Below are 19,028 nucleotides of genomic sequence, written 5' to 3' on the forward strand. Positions count from 1 at the left end.
AAAATAACCAGACAAACCAATCCAAGTCACAGAATTAGTTGTCACTACTAGGACTAGGACTGACTCAAGAGGAACAGGAACAGACAGTGACTCTGTCTTACACTGCCAACCAAACATCCTTCAACACCCTTGACAAGCAAAGGGAAATGCTACTTTTCTTTCTAAAATCGTCTAGAATAGTGATAGTTTAAAAGGAGTAAACTGCAGCATGTTCACTGCTGAGTGATGATATATGCCAGGGTGTTAAGGACATGAACAGGTACAACTACACATGTTCCTAAATACCGTAAGGAGAGAGTCAAGTTCCTGTGTACCTATCATAAGCTACTTTTCAAAAAATGTTTTTTGTGGTAAAAATATATAACAAAACTTCTGCTGATTCAACAGTTTTTACAGGTACAATGCAGTGACACTGATTACGTTCATCATGATTACCATGATGCCTTTCCAAATTGTTCCACCACCATTAACAGAAACACAGTGTCCCCTAAGCAATGACTCCCTCTTCCCCGCCCCCCCCCCCGCCCCTTGGTAACCACTAATAAACTCCGGTGTCTACATTCTTGTTTTCATATTCTAACAAGACTATTGATTACATTGTTGTTGCTGCTAGTTGCTTTTGTGTCTATTCCGGATCATGGCAACCCCATGCCAATTCTGACTCACAGACAGCCTATACATTTGCCTATTCCATATAAGTGGGACCATATGATATTTTTCCTTTTGTAACTAATTTCACTCAGCATGTTTTTAAGGTTCATCCATGTACCAGGACTTCTCTTTATGGCTGAATAAATATATAGCACATTTTGTTTATCCATGCATTTGTTAATGGTCATAAGCCATTTTTGACATAAATATATATGGACTTTTAACTTGTGTGCATATGTATGTGTATTGTGTGTTCACATAAGAATGCAGGCATAAAGTTGGGACCGCATGCATTCTTGGGGATGGGAATTGGAGGAGCTGTTTCCAAATAACTTCCTGGAGATATGCAAGCTTAGGTTGCTGAGAAAGACACAGAGAGACTTCTTCAACATAGGGATCTATTCAAGGACCTATATATCTTGGACCCAGGATTATTAAATACTCTAAATAATAAGTGGGCCCCTTGCTGTAGCTGTAAGGTTTGAGTGCATGTGTGTGCATGTGTCAGCCAAAGGGAGGAAGCATAGAAGAGTGGAAACACTAGGTTTGGAAGGCTGTCAACCTAGACTGTTGTTAACTTTGTAAACTTGGATAGATCATAACCATTCCATTCCTTGGTTTCTTAATATAAAATCAGGGATCCCAACAACTGCCCTACCTACTTCACAGAGCTCTGGTGCACTAATGTGAAAGCAGGATGCAGACTGGAAGCAAGACACAAAGGAAAGGTGTGCTTGCACAGGACTGAGAAAACCTGCCTGCAACATGAGGGGATTACATTAGCCCTTTGCTGAGCAATAAATAACTTCTGGGTTTTATGACTTCTATTTACTGATAAGTAAACATCTTCTGAAATATTAAACATCTTCTGAAATAGGTAATGTAGTCAATCAGGTAAATGGAAAACTGACCACTTGTTACAGTTTAACAACATAAAAACTGGCACTTACCAGAGAGATGTTTAGAAAGCATCAGTCAGTCCATTTAGACATTAACATTTTCTGCTTGACTGACTTGCAAGACATCTAAATTCATTCCTACTTAAGTTTCTGGATATGCCCAAGAAAACTCTACATAATTTTTCTTTTAAAAAAAACCACCAGAGACACCATTAAGAAAATGAATAGACAAGCCACAGACTGGGGAAAAAAATTCATAACATGTATGTCTGACAAAGGGCTACATCCAGAATCTATAAAAAACTCCTTACAATTAAAAAAAAAAAAAAAAAGAACAACCTAATAAAAAATAGACAGAAGACGTGAACAGATACTTAACACAAAAAGATATATATATAAATAGCCAGTAAACATATGAAAAGATACTCAACACATTCTGGTGTCAGGAAAATACAAATTAAAACCACGCTAAGATACCATTTCACATAGATGAGAATGAATAAAATCAAAAAGACTATCAAATGTTGGTGAGGATGTGAAGCCACTAGAATACGTCACTGCTGATGAGACTATAAAATGGTTCATCCACTTTGGAGAACTGATTGGCAATTTCTTATAAGTTAAATATGTATCTACAGATATGTATCACTTAACATGCATGATAAAAACCCACTGCCATCAAGTCGATTCTGACTCATAGCGACCCTACAGGACAGAGCAGAACTGCCCGACAGAGTTTCCAAGGAGCACCTGGCGGATTTCAACTGCTGACCTCTTGGTTAGCAGCTGTAGCACTTAACCACTACGTAACCAGGGTCTCTAACGTCCATGATAGGTTCTGTGAACTAGGTAGGACATTATGTGATTTGGATGTCGTGCGAACACCTGGTTTACCTAAGATTTCAACAAATTCTGCTGCCTTCACATCAGCACTCACAGACACACCACTCACTTTCACACTTTGCAGGGAAAACATTTGAAGTGTTTGAACAACCCAGAGCTAGCACTAAATTCAATATTGTAGTCTCACCCTGCTTTTTCTTTAAGCATCTCAAACAAGCTTCACATCTTAACAGTGATCGTCAACGTGCTGAGAGGGATTCGCTTTTGTGTTTGGTCCTCATTTCACATCATTAGCAATTTCTCACATTTTCCTTAGCCTTGTCGCTTTTAGTGCAGCCAATCCATTGGAGAATTTCTTCTCAGTTTTTGAAGTTATATACACTATGTCTTGTTCTCCGGTCGGGACTTCTGAACTCTTATTATGGGACCTTATGGAACCACAGATGTACATGTGGTCGGTCATTGCTCAAACAGACATTATGCAGCATGTGACTGTACTCAATATTTAACTCTTAGATATTCACCAAAGAAAAATGAAAGCATGTTGACAAAAATATTTTTATACAAATGTTTATAGCAGCCTTATTTATAATACTTGCCAAAAACTGGAAGTGGTTTAAGTCTCAACTTTGCCATTTATTAGCTGATGGATCGCACTGAGGTTTTAGCTTCTTCAGTTCCAATTGGGAATAACAGTGAGACAATGCCTATAAAGTGTTCAGTACAATGCAAGACACTCAAGAAATGGTAGCTACATGATGATTAATTATAATCATAAGCACACATTTTCTTTGGTGACGTGCAGAATGAACCAAATCATGTTAAAGAACTCTACTTTCAAGTCACCACAGTGAAATATGATTAAAGTTTTATTTGATGAGAATTAATAGGAACTAACTTTTTCCTGTAAGATATAAACATATTCTAAGTCTGCTTCCCTGCACAGGAAGGAACAAACTCGAAATGTTCTCTGTCTTGACAGTCAGCTTATTGAACGAGGCAGTGTTCCTGTTGCTCACTAGGAATCTAGCAGACTGTTTGTTGTTGCTGTTGTCAGTTGCTGAGTCGATTCTGACTCAAGGCAACCCCAAGTGTGTCAGAGTAGAACTGTGCTCCATAGAGTTGTCAACGCTGTGACCTTTCAGAAGCAGATCGCCAGGCCTGTCTTCTGAGGTGCCTCTGCGTGGGTTCAAACCACCAACCTTTCTGCTTGTAATTGAGTGCTTAACCATTTGTACCACCCAGGCAGATGAGCTACATTAAAGGCAAAAAACCCTGTCAATGATAGCAGTGACATTTTAGTTAAGTTGGGATAGGTTCATGGATACTCATTACCCGTTGCTGTCAAGTTGATTCCAACTCATAGTGACCCTACAGGACAGAGAAGAACTGCCCCATAGCGTTTCCAAGGAGCAGCTGGTGGATTCCAACTGCTGACCTTTTGGTTAGCAGCCCAGTTCTTAACCACTATGCCACCAGGGTTCCAGGGATACCCACTATTACTTTTTGTATCTATATAAGCATGTATTCTTTTGCATGTATCAAATATTATACTTTAAAAAACAAATCATAAAACAAAACAAAAAAACTCAGATAATGCCCAAGGACCAGAGATTTTTATTTCTTGGCTACTTCATGATCTTGTCAATGAATACCATTTTTCCTAAAGGTTAACAAAATCACTTTCATAGAGTTGGGGCCCAGGATTTTTCCTCCCACATATAGAGAACTTAAGCACCCAGCCCTAGCTAATCTTTCTGCTAAGAACAAACCTATGAAGTCGATACTGACCACTCCGAAGTCTAAGCCATTTCTTCGTAATTAACCTGCATTAGGTTAATGCATTGGGTACATCTTTAGAAGTGGGTACTTTTTGGAAGAACAGCAGCACTGTTCTCATCTGGTGACACTAACAGCATCTCAGTCAAACACCCACAGGGACACTCACATTGTATCACCACCACCTCCAAGGACGGTAAGGATTCTGATATCAGAATCAAGGCAGCCACTCTTCCTGGTGTTGACCTGGTGGATGCTAACCAAGTATCATCCAGGAAAAAAAAAGTCCCTATATTCCACAGTGCCTGATAGTCTATAAATGGAGGCTCTTTCTTTTTGCTGAAATACATAAAAGACTTTTGGGACAGGTAACCAATTAAGTTTTAACAATCATTTACACTGCAGTGTGATTCAATTCATCAGCAGAAACTCAATAAATGTATATTTTCTTTCCTCTCTAAACTAAGAGATTTAGAGGGGCGGGAGAAGCAGAAAATCATTTTGCCCAACCTGACTATTTTTCATGCTGTCAGTTTCCAGCTACACAATCCATCAAAGCTTCCAAAAATGAGTCATGATGAAAGAAGAGACTTAAGAGTGTCAGCACAACCCTCAAGGCACCTCAGACTTCAATAGAAATTCTCGAAGTTCAAACCTATAAACAGGGCCCATACCTAGGAAGAACAAAAGGACCAAATATCTGATGGTGTTTTAACCACTTAGGTCACATGTCAGACATGAGAATGGGTCAGTTTCATGGGCAACATCAGGATATCAGAAATGGAAACAGAAATAATGAGCATGAAACAGAAAGAGCATGACTGAGAAGATGTCTGGTAAACGTATGCATGTGCTGGGGTAAAAATGAGGTAGGAAGCTTCCCAGTCAAAGGGAAATTAAACCACTGAGAAAAATATTTTACAATGTCCAAAAGTTCTCTCATTACAAGAGAAACAACTGCAGCATCTAATTGGAGAGGAGCGAGAGAAGAAACTATATTTTTGGTGATCCACCTAAGCAAAGGTCTAATTCTATATCCATTATTTGTCCTTCATGAAGCAAAATATTCAACCAAAAAGGTGAGTTTTCCTCCTAAGAATCTGCATGTGCACACACACACCCCAAGCCACCTCTTCCACAAGAACTTTGGTTGCAGACAGGTGAAGACTCAGGTATGTGCCATGCTGACAAATCACATCACCCAAAACCTGAAGCAGCCTCTCTCTGACCTCCAGGGGATCTTCCCTGAATTAAAAGCTGAAGAGGTCATCAACCTCATCACCTCAGGTTCCACAACCTACAGAGAAGATTTTAGCCAAGCCTGTCAGCCAATTCAACTGGAAGTTATCAATGTTTTCAGGAACAAAATAGACTAAATTGGTCTTAAACAAATTGTATATTACCAAATGTGAAATGAATTCCACAAATAAAATTAGTTGAGCTGGAAACTTAGATTTGAAATTTGATCTAAATCCAATATTATGCTCACACTTTTAAGACAGAAACCATGTGTTCTCTCTAAGTAAATATAATCAAATATCTGGGTTCAGGATTTTTGTCAATAGCCTCAATATAGTTAAGGTTGTTTGCCACACCCTCCTGTCCCTGAGGAAGGAAAGCATAATAACACCACAATGTCTTACTTGGTCCTACACCTGAAACATAAGAGCTTAATTCATCAGTCATCTCACAGTTGTTTTAAAGTTCCAGTCAATATAAATGTATGGTAACTCCAGGTACAGTGCTCTATTTTCTGTGATATTTAAAAGGAATCAGAATGAGAACTTAAAAAAAGAAATCAGGAAGATTAATGCTTCAGAAGCAGCAAAAAAACAGACTGTTGAAGATACTACCTCTTCTCTGCACTCCAAACCAGTCAGACTATGCAACGACATTAAAATGCTCATTTCATATGAGCAGATTTCCCTACATAGAATCCCTGGAGTTTAGGGTAATGTCACTCACATATCATATCCAATGTGCAGAAAGGTTAGAGGAAATCTATTTGCCTTTTCATAGGTGAGAAAGGGCCCAGGATTCATACTTACACAACCTCCAGCCAGGATTTCTGCCAAAAGTGGAATGGATCCATCTCTTCTAATAAACTTGTCCCGAACAAAATCGTTAACCTAATTAAAAAGAAAACATTGGTTAACCAGAGTTGCCAGCCATTTCCTCTACTGCATGTTTTTGGTTTTCGAAGCCAATAAAACATCTGCCTCACAAAAAAATTAAGAATGGCAATGTCTACGTACAAACTTTAAGGTTTACAAAGCTTTGATAGTGTGCCAGTCCCAGCTGCATCAGCTTTATTTTTTTTTAGATTAATGAGAATCTAAACCAATGATGTAATTTGAGAAAGAAACTTACGGTCAGTTTAATGGCCTTTTCTGGAGCAACCCCTATCAGCTGTGGTATCAGACCTAGGTAAACGAAAACAATCATGAGCAAAACAGAGGTACTGGACATGCATACACAAGCCCAACAAGGAATTGTTTTCCCCCTTATTTTTTTACTCCTCAAACATTTTAGGGTTTTCATTAAAATAGGGAAAATTGGATTATCCTAAAAACTCTGTATATGTATGTAAATAACTATTTATGAGTCAAGTATAATATCATGTTTTCTTGGGACTATAAATCCTTTTCTTAAGGATGCTTCCTGTAAAGCCTAGTTATCTAATGCCTCCCAAAAAGCACAAGAGGAAGAAATGGAGCCTTGGGTCTTCTCTACCCAGGAACACTGCCAATAACAACGTAAAAAATTCCCTCCTTTGTTACAACCAACAACATACATAACACACACTGGCACTTCAGAGAAGCTAACGCTGTAGGCATGGAAAAGCTCTGGAAAGTGTACTGTTGAAGAGACCCAGACTTCGCTGCAAATGACATGACCTATATAACAGCATGCAATGGCTTGGTTATTACAGAATATCAACTCCCATTATTTTTTTCTCTTCAGAGAAACCCAGAATTCAGTACTCATTTTGTTAAAAGGAAGCCAAAATGACAAAGAAAAATGCAGTTTTAAGTATCATCTAATGAATATCTTCTACAAGCAAAAACACATGCTTATTGTATCCTTATTTACTAATAGATGTCAAACTTAAAGAGATTTCAAAGGAATCCCCTTATAACAAGAGAAATCATTATTCTTAGGAAGTTAAATTTCCCAGGCTGACTACAAACTGGAAAAGAAAAAAATATATATAAACAGTTCAACATCTGTAGATATTCATAGGGCTCAACTTTCTAAAACACATAGCTTATCCAAATTGTTAGCATACACTTTTTTAAAGATGCCAGCAGTAAATGTTTTGTATCCCTTAAATCACCCAGCCAAGGGGGAGTTACGTGTTTGCACGCTCAATGCTGGTCTTAAGCCTACTTTGAGAATGCTGCCGAGTGATTTTCCATGAGTTGAAAGCCAACAAGTATACATACATACAAGCTACTGTCAGTCAAACTGAATTATCAATGACAAACACACAATCTGCACACACCTTTAAAGGGTAGCAGGCTGACTTAAAAGAATAAATCAGCAGATGGCAGTCTTAACTTTCTAACCTTCACGATTATCAGGCCCTACTTCCATACAACCATGTCAGCATGTGTATTTGTTTTACAACTTGCCTCAATAAAGCTCATAGAATTTTAATAAAGTACTGATTTGTGCCATTTTATCATCTTATTGTTGCCTACAAAGAAATTTAGGCTAATCTGTCAACAATTTTGTCAATCACCTGACAGAATAATAGACTAGTTCTAAGCAATATATGACACTCTCAATAATTACAGCGTTCACATACAGGACTCCTACAATCTTTTCCCTAATACAAAATACTCTCGTTTAAAGGACTGATTTTATTAGCAGCCCACAATCCTCCCCCCATTGTCTATATTGGGCCCATTTAATTAAAATGACATCTCTCCCCAGTGAAATTTTCTGTAAGCAGCCATTCACTAAGAAAGCTAAACTGTGTAGTATATATGGAGGTTCTTTCTAACAGATGACATGTTCTTTGCAATTTAAAAGCATACCAAGGAGGACAAAGGTCATTATGCAACAAAGAAAAACTGAAGATGTCAAAGAAAAAAAAAAAAAAACACCTCACTGCCACCCAAACCCTCAGATTCCCCATTAAACAGAATCTAGATATGCAAGGATTAATAGTTTAAGACAAGCATTTACACACACAGATCTGCATTCTGGACAATGCACACCTCATACTATGGAGCATATGTGTACAGCTAAATTCAGAGAGGCTAGCGTTTCAGATGTTTGAGCAAAATAAATTACATGAATTCTCAGGAGCAGGGTATCCAAGTTTTAGTTTGATTTCAGAACAACTCTCTTCTCTTATTCTATATATAATGCCAAAAATAAACATCCTAATGACCCTCTCATTCAAATATAAGTGTATCAGTATTACATTTTCCACTTGAATATCTGTACATAATGCTAACCAGAAGTGTTTTTTCTCCAGTCCAGGCGAACAGAGCTTTGTTCACACCCAGGCTTTCTTTCTTAGGAAGAGGTCCTAAGCTAAACAGTTCAACAGGGCTCAGAATGCGCTGGGATTAATGAGACTGTGTGCAAACAAACAAGTACAGTAAATTACATAAATGCCCTGGGACTTGGGCACGTGGAGGGTATTTCTGAAGTGGTGCCCAAAGGGATTAAAAAAATTAATCTCCCTCCCGAAGGAAACCCTAAATTCTAATGTGAAAGCAAGTACATGAAAGTCATTCCCTCTCCAAAGAGAACAAGTTCCTACAAAGCCGACGGGGGCGGGAGAATTCTGCTAGGGACGCTGCCTCTGATGCTGACAGCACAGTGCTCGGTCTAGAGGTGGTGATAACATTCCCTGCAAAAGAAAATCTCTCTGCGTTGACTCTGTGCCTCTGAGCCAAGGGTATGAAGGGAACAAGAATGAGACCTGGAGCCAAATGGTTTTATTTTTTTTAAACTTCAGATGACTCACTGGAAAAGACTTATGAATGGTCTCCTTGGAAGAGACAAAAACATGTTTTGTTATCTCTTTCAGTTGTAAACGCACCTTCAAGTAGCAGCCTGGCTTGTATTTCACAAAGAAGGGGTGTATTTCTCCTCTCTAATTCTTTGGGAAAAGAAGCTTTCTATTTCTTAGCTGTGGTCCTTGCATTCTACCTGCAGACATGTACCTCAGTTTGTGAGAGAGCAGTGACTACAGACCCACGCTGGGACAAACAAGGGATTTGGGGTCCAAGAAACAGAAATAGCAGAAAGAGGAAACGAAGACCCTGTTTGAAGACTAATATTGCTAGTCACCAGCAAGAACGTAAAACAGGAAACGAGCAATGAGAGAAAAAAAAAAAAAGAGAAACAGCCCTAGTCTGACTGGGCAGGCTACACATTGGTTTCCATAACGAGTGGGTTAAAATCTGCTGATGGTGAGTTAAAATCACTTAATCTTGGCGGCTGAGATTTGCTTACTCACCTCGGTACAGTCCAAAGAAGCCCTCATAACGCAAGACTTTCTTAAAACAGTCAAAGCTGTTTTTGTACATCAGCTCACCCACAACAGAGCCAGAGCCACGCTGATTTTGCATGCGAGTCTTCACCAGATCTATGGGATACACTGCAGTGGCCCCCACAGCTACAAACAGAACAATTTTTAGGCTTCAACAACAGTACAATTAAAGGGAGACCCACAAGGAAAACAAATCCCATCTGAAAGGACCAGAAAATAAAACACAGTATCTTTTCTCACAAAATAGACTTCATATTATTATTTTTCCTTCTCCCATACACAGTTGAGGGATGACAGGCTAGCAACCATTTGGACCCGTAAATACAGCTGCTTCAGAGAATAACTGTCAAGAATGCTTTTTAATATCTCAGGCTTATAAATCAGAGAGTAGATTATCAAGTAAGTCATCACCAACATCAAATAATCAACACTCGGTTTTCTATAACATCAAACTATTATCTACAACATACTTATATTTTCCATTAAATGACTAAATATTGTACCATTTACCTCTTAAAATGACTATAGATGTTAGCTTACTAAAGCAGTTGGTAAACTGCTTTTAGTTATAGCCATATTGGAAAAAAGTATCAATGTTACCCTATTCCTATGTACAGATTTTAATTTAAAAAAATTAACTAATCGAGCTTTAGGATTTCTCAGGGACTAAAAAATTTATTACATGAACTGGAGTATAATATTTTTCAACTGAAAATCAAAACATGCTTTGCAACTGCTAAAACTGAGACTGAAAAGGAAAAATGTCAGTCTCATCAGTTCAGGCTTGTTTTAGAAAAATCAGAAGTATTTTAATCTCACCTGGTAGATTCTTCTCAACAAAGCAACTTTAGATTCTACACATTTTCTATGTAGAGTATTTAAGAAAGAAAAAAAGTTTCTCAAATTTCAGCAGGGCAGGGGTTCTTCATTTTAGCAAATAAACATGCCTAAATATTCTTTTTCTTTTTTTCTTAAGCCAGTGAAAGGGGAAAGGAGAAAAATATAATCAGAAAAGCAAAGTTGACCCACTTTGAGAAGTTGTTCTATTTCATGAGGTTCTAAGATTTGTAGCCCAAATTTTTATGCTTCCCACACCCCACACCATAACCGCAGCCTTGTCCTCCATTTCTTCACAATGGCCAGCGCTGGTATAATTAAGGTGAGTGCAGCACTGCATCCGAGACGTTCATATCATTACAGAGGTTGTGTCCTGAAGACAGACTGGAGCCAGAGGGGCCACAGTCATGCTGTGACAAGTCCGCTGATCAGAGGTAAAAATAAAGAACACTTCAGAAAGCCCTGCAGTCATGACCCATAGGAACAATGAGGTGCACCTCTGCTGATCGGTCCTGGTCTCCTGAAATAATATTACACTAACACAAGCTTGAAACAGCACAAAGACATGTCACTTACCTCCAGCAACTGAGCCCAGAGTGAATCTGTAAGCAGACTCGGCAATCTGGAGCCAGATAGGCCTGCCTAACCCATAAGATTGCTGGGGGAAAGAAGAAAACACGTTAAAAAAAAAAAAAAAGGAAAACCATAAAGCACATTTAAAAAGGTATTTGGTTATTTTAAGATAACGGAAAACGAAACCTAAAAATGAGGTGGTTAATGAGGTAACATCTTTTCTGAAAGGAGAAAATAGGATATTCATGTAGTTAAAAAGGGAAGGAATGTATTTTAAAATAGGTATCTCCATCATTAGCAATTAAAACCATACCCAGTTGAACAGACATAGTAACTTTCTATTTTTTATGAGCCTATTAACACCTCATCTACCTGCCACTATTGGGGAATATACTGTTATTCTACAGAAGTGAATCTTTTATACAAATATTTCAGGTATAAAACCTTTTTCTTTACTTTAACCAACTTAAACTTAAAGATCCTTCTAAAATGAACACAAATTATCTTGATTCCTAAATCAGAGAATACTGATTATAATCTAGCATCTCTAATGACTTACGGTCAACATTATGCTCATCGGTTACTGTATCAAGAGCTAATGCAGCTGTTTTTGCTATCTTCCCTCATCCCACAGCTACTACTTCTTTTACCAACAGCCCTCCTAGTTTGATTTTGCCACCTCTTTTGTTTTTATCTTGGAAACCCTATGGGGCAGTTCTACTCTGTCCTATACAGACAGGAGTCGGAAACGACTCGATGGCAATGAATTTGTTTTTTATCTGTTTAAAAAAACAAAACCAAACCAGCTGCTGTCAAGTCACTTCCAACTCACGGTGACCCCATGTATGTCAGAGTAGAAACGCGTTCTGTAGGTTTTTCATGGCTGTGGCCTTTTGGAAGTAGATCGCCAGGCTTTTTTTCTACAGCATCTCTGGGTGGGTTTCAACCACCAACATTTTAGTTAGTAGCTGTCATGCACTGAATTGTGTACCCCCAAAATATCTGTCAACCCAGCTAGGTCATGATTCCCTTAAATGATTGTCTACCATTTTATCTTCTGATGTGATTTCCCCATGTGTTGTAAATCCTACCACTGCGATGTAAAAAGATGGACTAGCGCCAGTTATACTGACAAGGTTTATAAGATTAGTGTCTTATGCCAATCTCTTTTGAGATATAAAAGAGAGAAGCACGCAGAGAGACAAGGGAACTTCTTATCACCAAGAAAGCAGCGCTGGGAGCAGAGCGCGTCCTTTGGACCTGAGTCCCCTGTGCTGAGATGCTCCCAGACCAAAGAAAGACTGATGACAAGGACCTTCTTCCAGGGCCGACAGAGAGAGAAAGCCTTCCCCTGAAGCTGGAGCCCTGAATTCAGACTTCTAGCCTACTGGGCTGGTGAGAGAATAAACTTCTCTTTGTTAAAGCCATTCACTTGTGGTATTTCTGTCATAGCAGCATTAGATGACTAAGATAGCAGCCCAGGGCTATTGTGCCACCCAGAGACTCCTCTCATCTATTAAGACAATAAAAAAAACAAACCCATTGCCGTTGTGTCGACAGAGTAGAATCGTCCCATAGGGTTTCCAAGTAGCAGTTTGGTAAGATTCAAACTGCTGACCTTTTGGTTAGCAGCTGAGCTCTTAACCACCATGCCACTAGCGCTTCTCATCTACTACCCAAACTTGTTGTCTTCGAGTTGATTCCAACTCATAGAGGCCCTATAGGACAGAGTAGAACTGTCCCATAGGGTTTCCAAGGAATAGCTAGTGGATTCGAACTGCTGACCTTCTGGTTAGCAGCCAAGTTCTTAACCACTGTGCCACCAGGGTTCCTCTCATCTATTAGAATCCAAGAAATCACATAACCAGTATTGTCAAAATTATACATAAAGTAAGTGCAAGGGCTTCTCTTTTGGGTAAAGTGAGAAATTTTAATAACTATGATTTCAAGAGTTCAGAGCCTTTTCGCCTTTATTGCTGGCTTTGTAGCTCAACCACGGAGGTTCCCTCTAATAAATACAGTGTTTCTGACCTATGCTACTGAGCATTTGATTTTCCAGAACTACATTCCACAAGAAGCCCTGGTGGTACAATGGTTAAGCCCTCAGCTGTTAACTGAAATGTTGGCAGTTCAAACTCACCCAGTGGCTCCGCAGGGAAAAGACTCAGCAATCTACTCCCATAAACATTAAAGCCTGGAAAATCCCATGGGGCAGTTCTACCATCACATGGGGTCACTATGAGTTGAAAATCACTCAATGGCACCTAACAACTATGCATTCCTCAATTCAAGGGAAATCACCTACAGGGCTTTAAAAATTAAATCCCTGAGGCCCAGACTTTGGTATTTTTAAAAGATTTCACAAATCACTCTGATACATATTAAGAGTTGACAGCCACTGTCCTAGCCATATTCATAGTTCTAACATAAAATCTATGATAAAAATAAAGCAAAGGGAAAATCCTATTACGATTCAGAATGCTATTTCACAGGTATCCCATAAAGAGGGGACCTGAAATAATAATTTATCTACATTAGTATATCTGTCTTGTCCTTCACTATTTTCATCATGAAAATGTTATACTATGTAAATGGTCTGAAACAAAAGAATAATAAATATTTGCTTTATCATAAAGAAAACTTAAAAAATACTGACTTGAAATGAGCTTTTAAAAAACCAAACACCTTGAGTGGCATCTGGGGTCTTAAACGCTAGCAAGTGGCCATCTAAGATGCATCAATTGGTCTCAATCCACCTGGAGCAAAGGAGAATGCAGAACAGGAGAATGAAGAACACCAAAGACATAAGGTAAAGATGAGCCCAAGAGACAGAAAGGGCCACATAAACCAGAGACTACATCAGCCTGAGACTGGAAGAACTAGATGGTGCCTGGCTACCGACGATGACTGCCCTGACAGGGAACACAACAGAGAATTCCTGATGGAGTGGGAGAATAGTGGGATGCAGACCTCAAATTCTCAAAAAAGACCAGACTTAATGGTCTGACTGAGACTGGAGGGACCCCAGACGTCATGGTCTCCAGATCTTTTGTTGGCCCAAGACTGGAACCATTCCTGAAGCCAACTCTTCAGACAGGGATGGGACTGGACGATAAGACAGAAAATGATACTGGTGAGGAGTGAGCTTCTCGGATCAAGTAGACACAGGAGACTACGTGGGCAACTCCTGTCTGGAGGCGAGATGAGACGGAAGAGGGGGACAGGAGCTGGTTGAATGGACATGGGGAATACAGGGTGGAGAGGAGGAGTGTGCTGTCTCATTAGGGGGAGAGCAGCTAGGAGTACATAGCAAGGTGTGTATAACTTTTTGTATGAGAGACTGACTTGATTTGTAAACTTTCACTTAAAGCACAATAAATTAAAAAAAAAGAAAGAAAGAAAACAAACACCTTAATGGAAAGCTCAGATACACTCATCGGAATAAATAATTTAATGGAGAGGGAATCCATGCACAAAATCTAAAAGGAGGATGAAAGTGAGTGAGTCCACTCTGATTTGCTTTAATGTGATACAACCTCTTCAAACCTCAATTAACTGAGCTACATATGACAAAGCCAGATATTTCAAACAATTTGGAAAGCAGCCTATACGAAGGTTATATCTGCTTCTTGTTTTGTAAATTTTGCACCACAAGAAGTAGCATTTCTGTTTTAACAAAAGCATCTGATATTTAAATATTTAATATTCATTGTGATCTCTGCAGACAGTTCTTTAAAAAGCTATTACGTTTACCATAGTGTTGTTTCAATAAATTCTACAGTAAATAAATGTTTGATGAAAAGAAAAGATGAAACCCTTGGAAAATTGGACAGTTAGTGAAACAATATCAGTACATACTTCAAACAGTATCAGTACATATTTTATAAATCTCAGCTATCCTAATATACCAATTTTATAATAATCCACTTATGTGAAAACCCAGATCTATTGCTCCAAAACTGAATTTAAGACATGGAAGAAATCATTTAAAAAAGTAAAAATTACACATAGTAGGCCATAATCACAATGATCTTGTAGGAAATACATTTTTCCTATCCAGTTAACCCATGCAACTGCATGGCCATATAAGTGTTTGATTTATATGCAGTAACAAAAGAGAGCCATTAAGGATTTGAAATTGATACTTTTATTTGAAATCTAGTAAGAGAAAGAGTAGCATAGTTTAACAGAACCTTTACTATAAGTCTAATTTTGATTCATTCACAAAGTAGCAGAAAATATGCTATCCAAAATGATAGTAAACACTTTTGTTCTATTACTATAATTATAATAACTTTAGACTGTTTAGAGATTTACTATCTCCCAAATGATGAAAGCAATTTACCAAGTATTCAGGATCTGTGCCATAATGCAGCTCTCAGGGGTCAGATATTTTTCAATCTTCTGTAAATAAACTCCCTTGTGAGGACTTCAGGAGGACCTGACTTTCAGCAATTTCTACCCACAGTGGGACCACACTGTGCTGTTCTGTGGTCCACTGTGCATCAAAGGTAAGGTGGCCATGCTTCCTACAGGTCAGGTCACTTGCCAAGGTCTTATTGTAGATAGGAAATAAACTGAGTGGTAGCCCTAATCTCCCCACGTCATTCTCCGCCATTCTTTTAGGTCAATGGGCTCTAACAATTGTTTATGATCAAACACTCCTAGCAGTCAAATTTTTAAACGCCTAACCCCAATATATGATTTCATTTATAAACTATATGTATATTCTATCCTACTACTTATATATATATATGCACACATATATAAAAATAGAAATCATGAAAGAACAGGACAAAAATGAAATACTTTATAATTTTATTTTTCATTTATTAATACAAAAACCTTTTTGATATCACTTTAAAGTATTATATTGACCAAATATGCTTCAGTTAGTTTTTAAATGTTGACTGAACACTGTGTAATACAGTGATGGCTAGCTTTAGTTAATTCTGGTACTTTGTTTCAAAGACAATATAGCTAAAAACACAAACACAACCTGTTCCTTCAAGGCAAAGATGATGTTTAAAATCATCATTTTGAAAGAAATTCAAGTTATAGCATTTTGACTTAAATTAAAAATCCTTATAAGTCAATGTAGCTATTTTGTTACCTATTAAACATATATTTATATGGCAAGAACATACATACAAAACTTTTTTCCAAAACTGGAACTTCTCAATCACAAATTTAGGTGAAAATAAACCTCATTCTCATAGATATTAATTATTTTCAATCATGTGTCCTCTCAAAAGAATATGTTGAGTTAAAACTCATAGAATAAAAAGGACTATGATCCCCAATAAGCATCAAAGAACCACTAATTCCCTTCTTCATATTAAAGGGTTCTCCTGGGTTCAGTTACAGACATTTTCCTTTATACTCTCTTCCTTTAATGAATGCTTATAAGCTCTACAAAATCCTATGAAAACTGATGGATTATATCGTGCTTTAATTCTTAGCTAAAAACATCTCTTACCCATAAATACCCAAATGCCTTCTGAAAGAAATGTCACCTCCACCCTATTAAATAGCATCTATAAGAAAACATATAATATATGATTACCAAGGTTTTTCTTTTCTTTTCTTTTTTCCTCAGGTTTAGTTAGTTATCACTATAACTTATGGTTCACTTGTATTCAGGTATGTAAATTAATGTAATTAATGCTATGGATTTCATTTCATGAATATTCATAAATACAATGCTTCTGTAGCTGTCACCCCTATTAATGACTGTGTACTGAAATTTTAGCATTTAGGCTGAAAGAAAATACTCAGCACTAAGAAGATCACCTACCGTGAGCAAATAGGCTAAAGGAAAAGGCACCCTTTCTCTTAAGGGTATGATTATGATCAAGAAGGTTGATATTTAACAAGATTAATTGTTTTTCAAAGCAAAACAAGGTTGGGCTTATTAAATGATCTTTAACCTGCTCCCTGAGTGTACGTATATGGTAGGAAATGAGTTGAAACATCATTTGGAAAGAAGAGGCTTCTTTGCTTTTTTTCTTGGTTTAATGCACCTCATCTTAAAAATGAGAATTAGATGTTGGTTAACAAGTCAAACAACCTGCCCAAAAGAAGATGCTTCATGTAGCATGTCAGCTCAATAAAGAGAACTGCCTCTTCCAAATATTACACTATTAATGGGTAGAAGAAAAGGAAGGAAAAGTTCAAGTCTTTTATGCTGAGCATAAAACAAAAAAGAACCAAATTTGTTGCCGTCAAGTTGAATCTAATTCATAACGGCCCTATAGGACAGAGCAGAATGGCCCCATAGGGTTTCCAAGGAGCGGCTGATGGATTTGAACTGCTCACCTTTTGGTTAGCAGCTGAACTCTTAACCACTGGGCCATCAGGGCTCCTAACTGAGGACAGGAGGGAATAAAAAAAAAAAAAAGCTAGATTGAATACCAACTAGACTTATGATTGAAATGGCAAAAGAAACCTAGGGAAAACAAAACAAAATTCTTCTGACTGCAAACCAAAACTCTGAATTCAATAGTTTTAGATTTGAATTCAATATTCTTAGCCTTACAAAGCAAGATTAAAATCTAAAGCTGTGATAGTACAGGAGATGGAGGTGAAGATGTAAGATCTACCTACCTACCTACCTATGTATAGAGAGATCTCTATCTCCTTGAATGCTGAACAATATATACTTTTTTCTCAATAAGAGGGGAGTCAAAATGTGTTAAAAACTGTAATAAGACTTGAAATCTAATAATTTAAATGAGTTAAAAGGCTAGTAAGTAATACCTAATATATAAACCCAATTTCCTTCTTTTCGAGAGCAGACTTCTATTTGTGGTAAAACTATCACAGATGACAGGCAGAGGTAAGAAGTTCCAAAAAAGTAACGAGTAAATAGGCTGTCACCTAACAACAAGTGGAGTGTGATGCTTTCTCTGTGTGCTCACGAGTCCAAAGTTCAAAGAAGGTCCCTGAGAATGCAGGCTATACAAAAGAGACAAAGTTCTATGTCTAAGGAATGCCGTACGTGAAATAGAGATAAAAATCACTCCAACAATGTTTTGGCAGAACACAACCCAGCTTATAAATTTTTTTGAGTGAGTAGCTTGAAAACGACTTCCAATAAAAACAACACCTTTTTTTAAAAAGTACATATATGCCCAAGCTGGTTCATCAAAGATCATTTACCCCACATAGTTGAAAAATTATTCAATTTTTTTGTAGAAAATGTAAAGAAAAATAAATTTATTTTCACAAAGGGCCAAAATTGGTCTTTAACCTGATTTTAACCTCCAAATTGCTCCATGCTCCAAAACAATGTACACTTCTTCTCCTCTCTATAACCCATCCCTCATTATTTAACTCACTTGCCCCAGATCAAAATTTCCCTTTTCTTCACTGCAGGCTATCTCTATACCGCAACATATGTTATCCATGTCAAAGGGCTATTGGGATTGTTTCCAATTATTTGCTATTGCAAATCATGCTGCTGTAAACATTTTTGCACATGTCTTTTAATGCACAATTGTACTTATTTCTCACCAAAGAGAGGAACTGTGAGATCACAGGGTATGTGTCTCTTCAATTGTACTTGATCCTGCCACACAGATCCCAAAAGTTGTAATGCCAGAGGTTTATGAGAGTTACCATTTCTCTACCCCCTGAACAACACTTGCCATTGTTCCTCCTCCCCTCTCTCTTGTTGTTATTGTTGCTAGGTTCCATTGAGTCAGTTCCAACCCACAGCAACCCTATGTACAACAGAACAAAACACTGCCCGGTCCCATGCCACATTCATGATTGTTGTTATACTTGAGCCCAGTCATGCAGACACTGTGTCCATCCACCTTGCTTAGGGTCTTCCTCTTTTCTGCTGACCCTACACTTTACCAAGCATGATGTTTTTCTACAGGACCTGGTCCCTCCTGATAATACGTCCAAAGTATGGGAGAGGAAGT

The 19,028-nt window shown here is 37.9% G+C and overlaps 1 protein-coding gene across 5 annotated transcripts in view; it reads right to left on the reverse strand.

Moving 5' to 3' along the window:
* Nucleotides 1-19,028, reverse strand: part of SLC25A12 (solute carrier family 25 member 12) — a 96,625-nt gene that overhangs the window by 15,580 nt on the left and 62,017 nt on the right. For all 5 annotated transcript variants that reach the window (XM_049887434.1, XM_049887435.1, XM_049887432.1 and 2 more), the window contains 4 exons: nucleotides 11,101-11,182; nucleotides 9,655-9,813; nucleotides 6,543-6,595; nucleotides 6,221-6,301 (listed from right to left, as the gene is read on the reverse strand). In XM_049887434.1, coding sequence (XP_049743391.1) covers nucleotides 6,221-6,301; nucleotides 6,543-6,595; nucleotides 9,655-9,813; nucleotides 11,101-11,182 — 375 coding nt within the window. The remainder of the gene's footprint in view (nucleotides 1-6,220; nucleotides 6,302-6,542; nucleotides 6,596-9,654; nucleotides 9,814-11,100; nucleotides 11,183-19,028) is intronic.

This window comes from Elephas maximus, chromosome 6 (genome assembly GCF_024166365.1).
Source record: "Elephas maximus indicus isolate mEleMax1 chromosome 6, mEleMax1 primary haplotype, whole genome shotgun sequence".
In the NCBI taxonomy this organism is placed as follows: Eukaryota; Metazoa; Chordata; class Mammalia; order Proboscidea; family Elephantidae; genus Elephas; species Elephas maximus.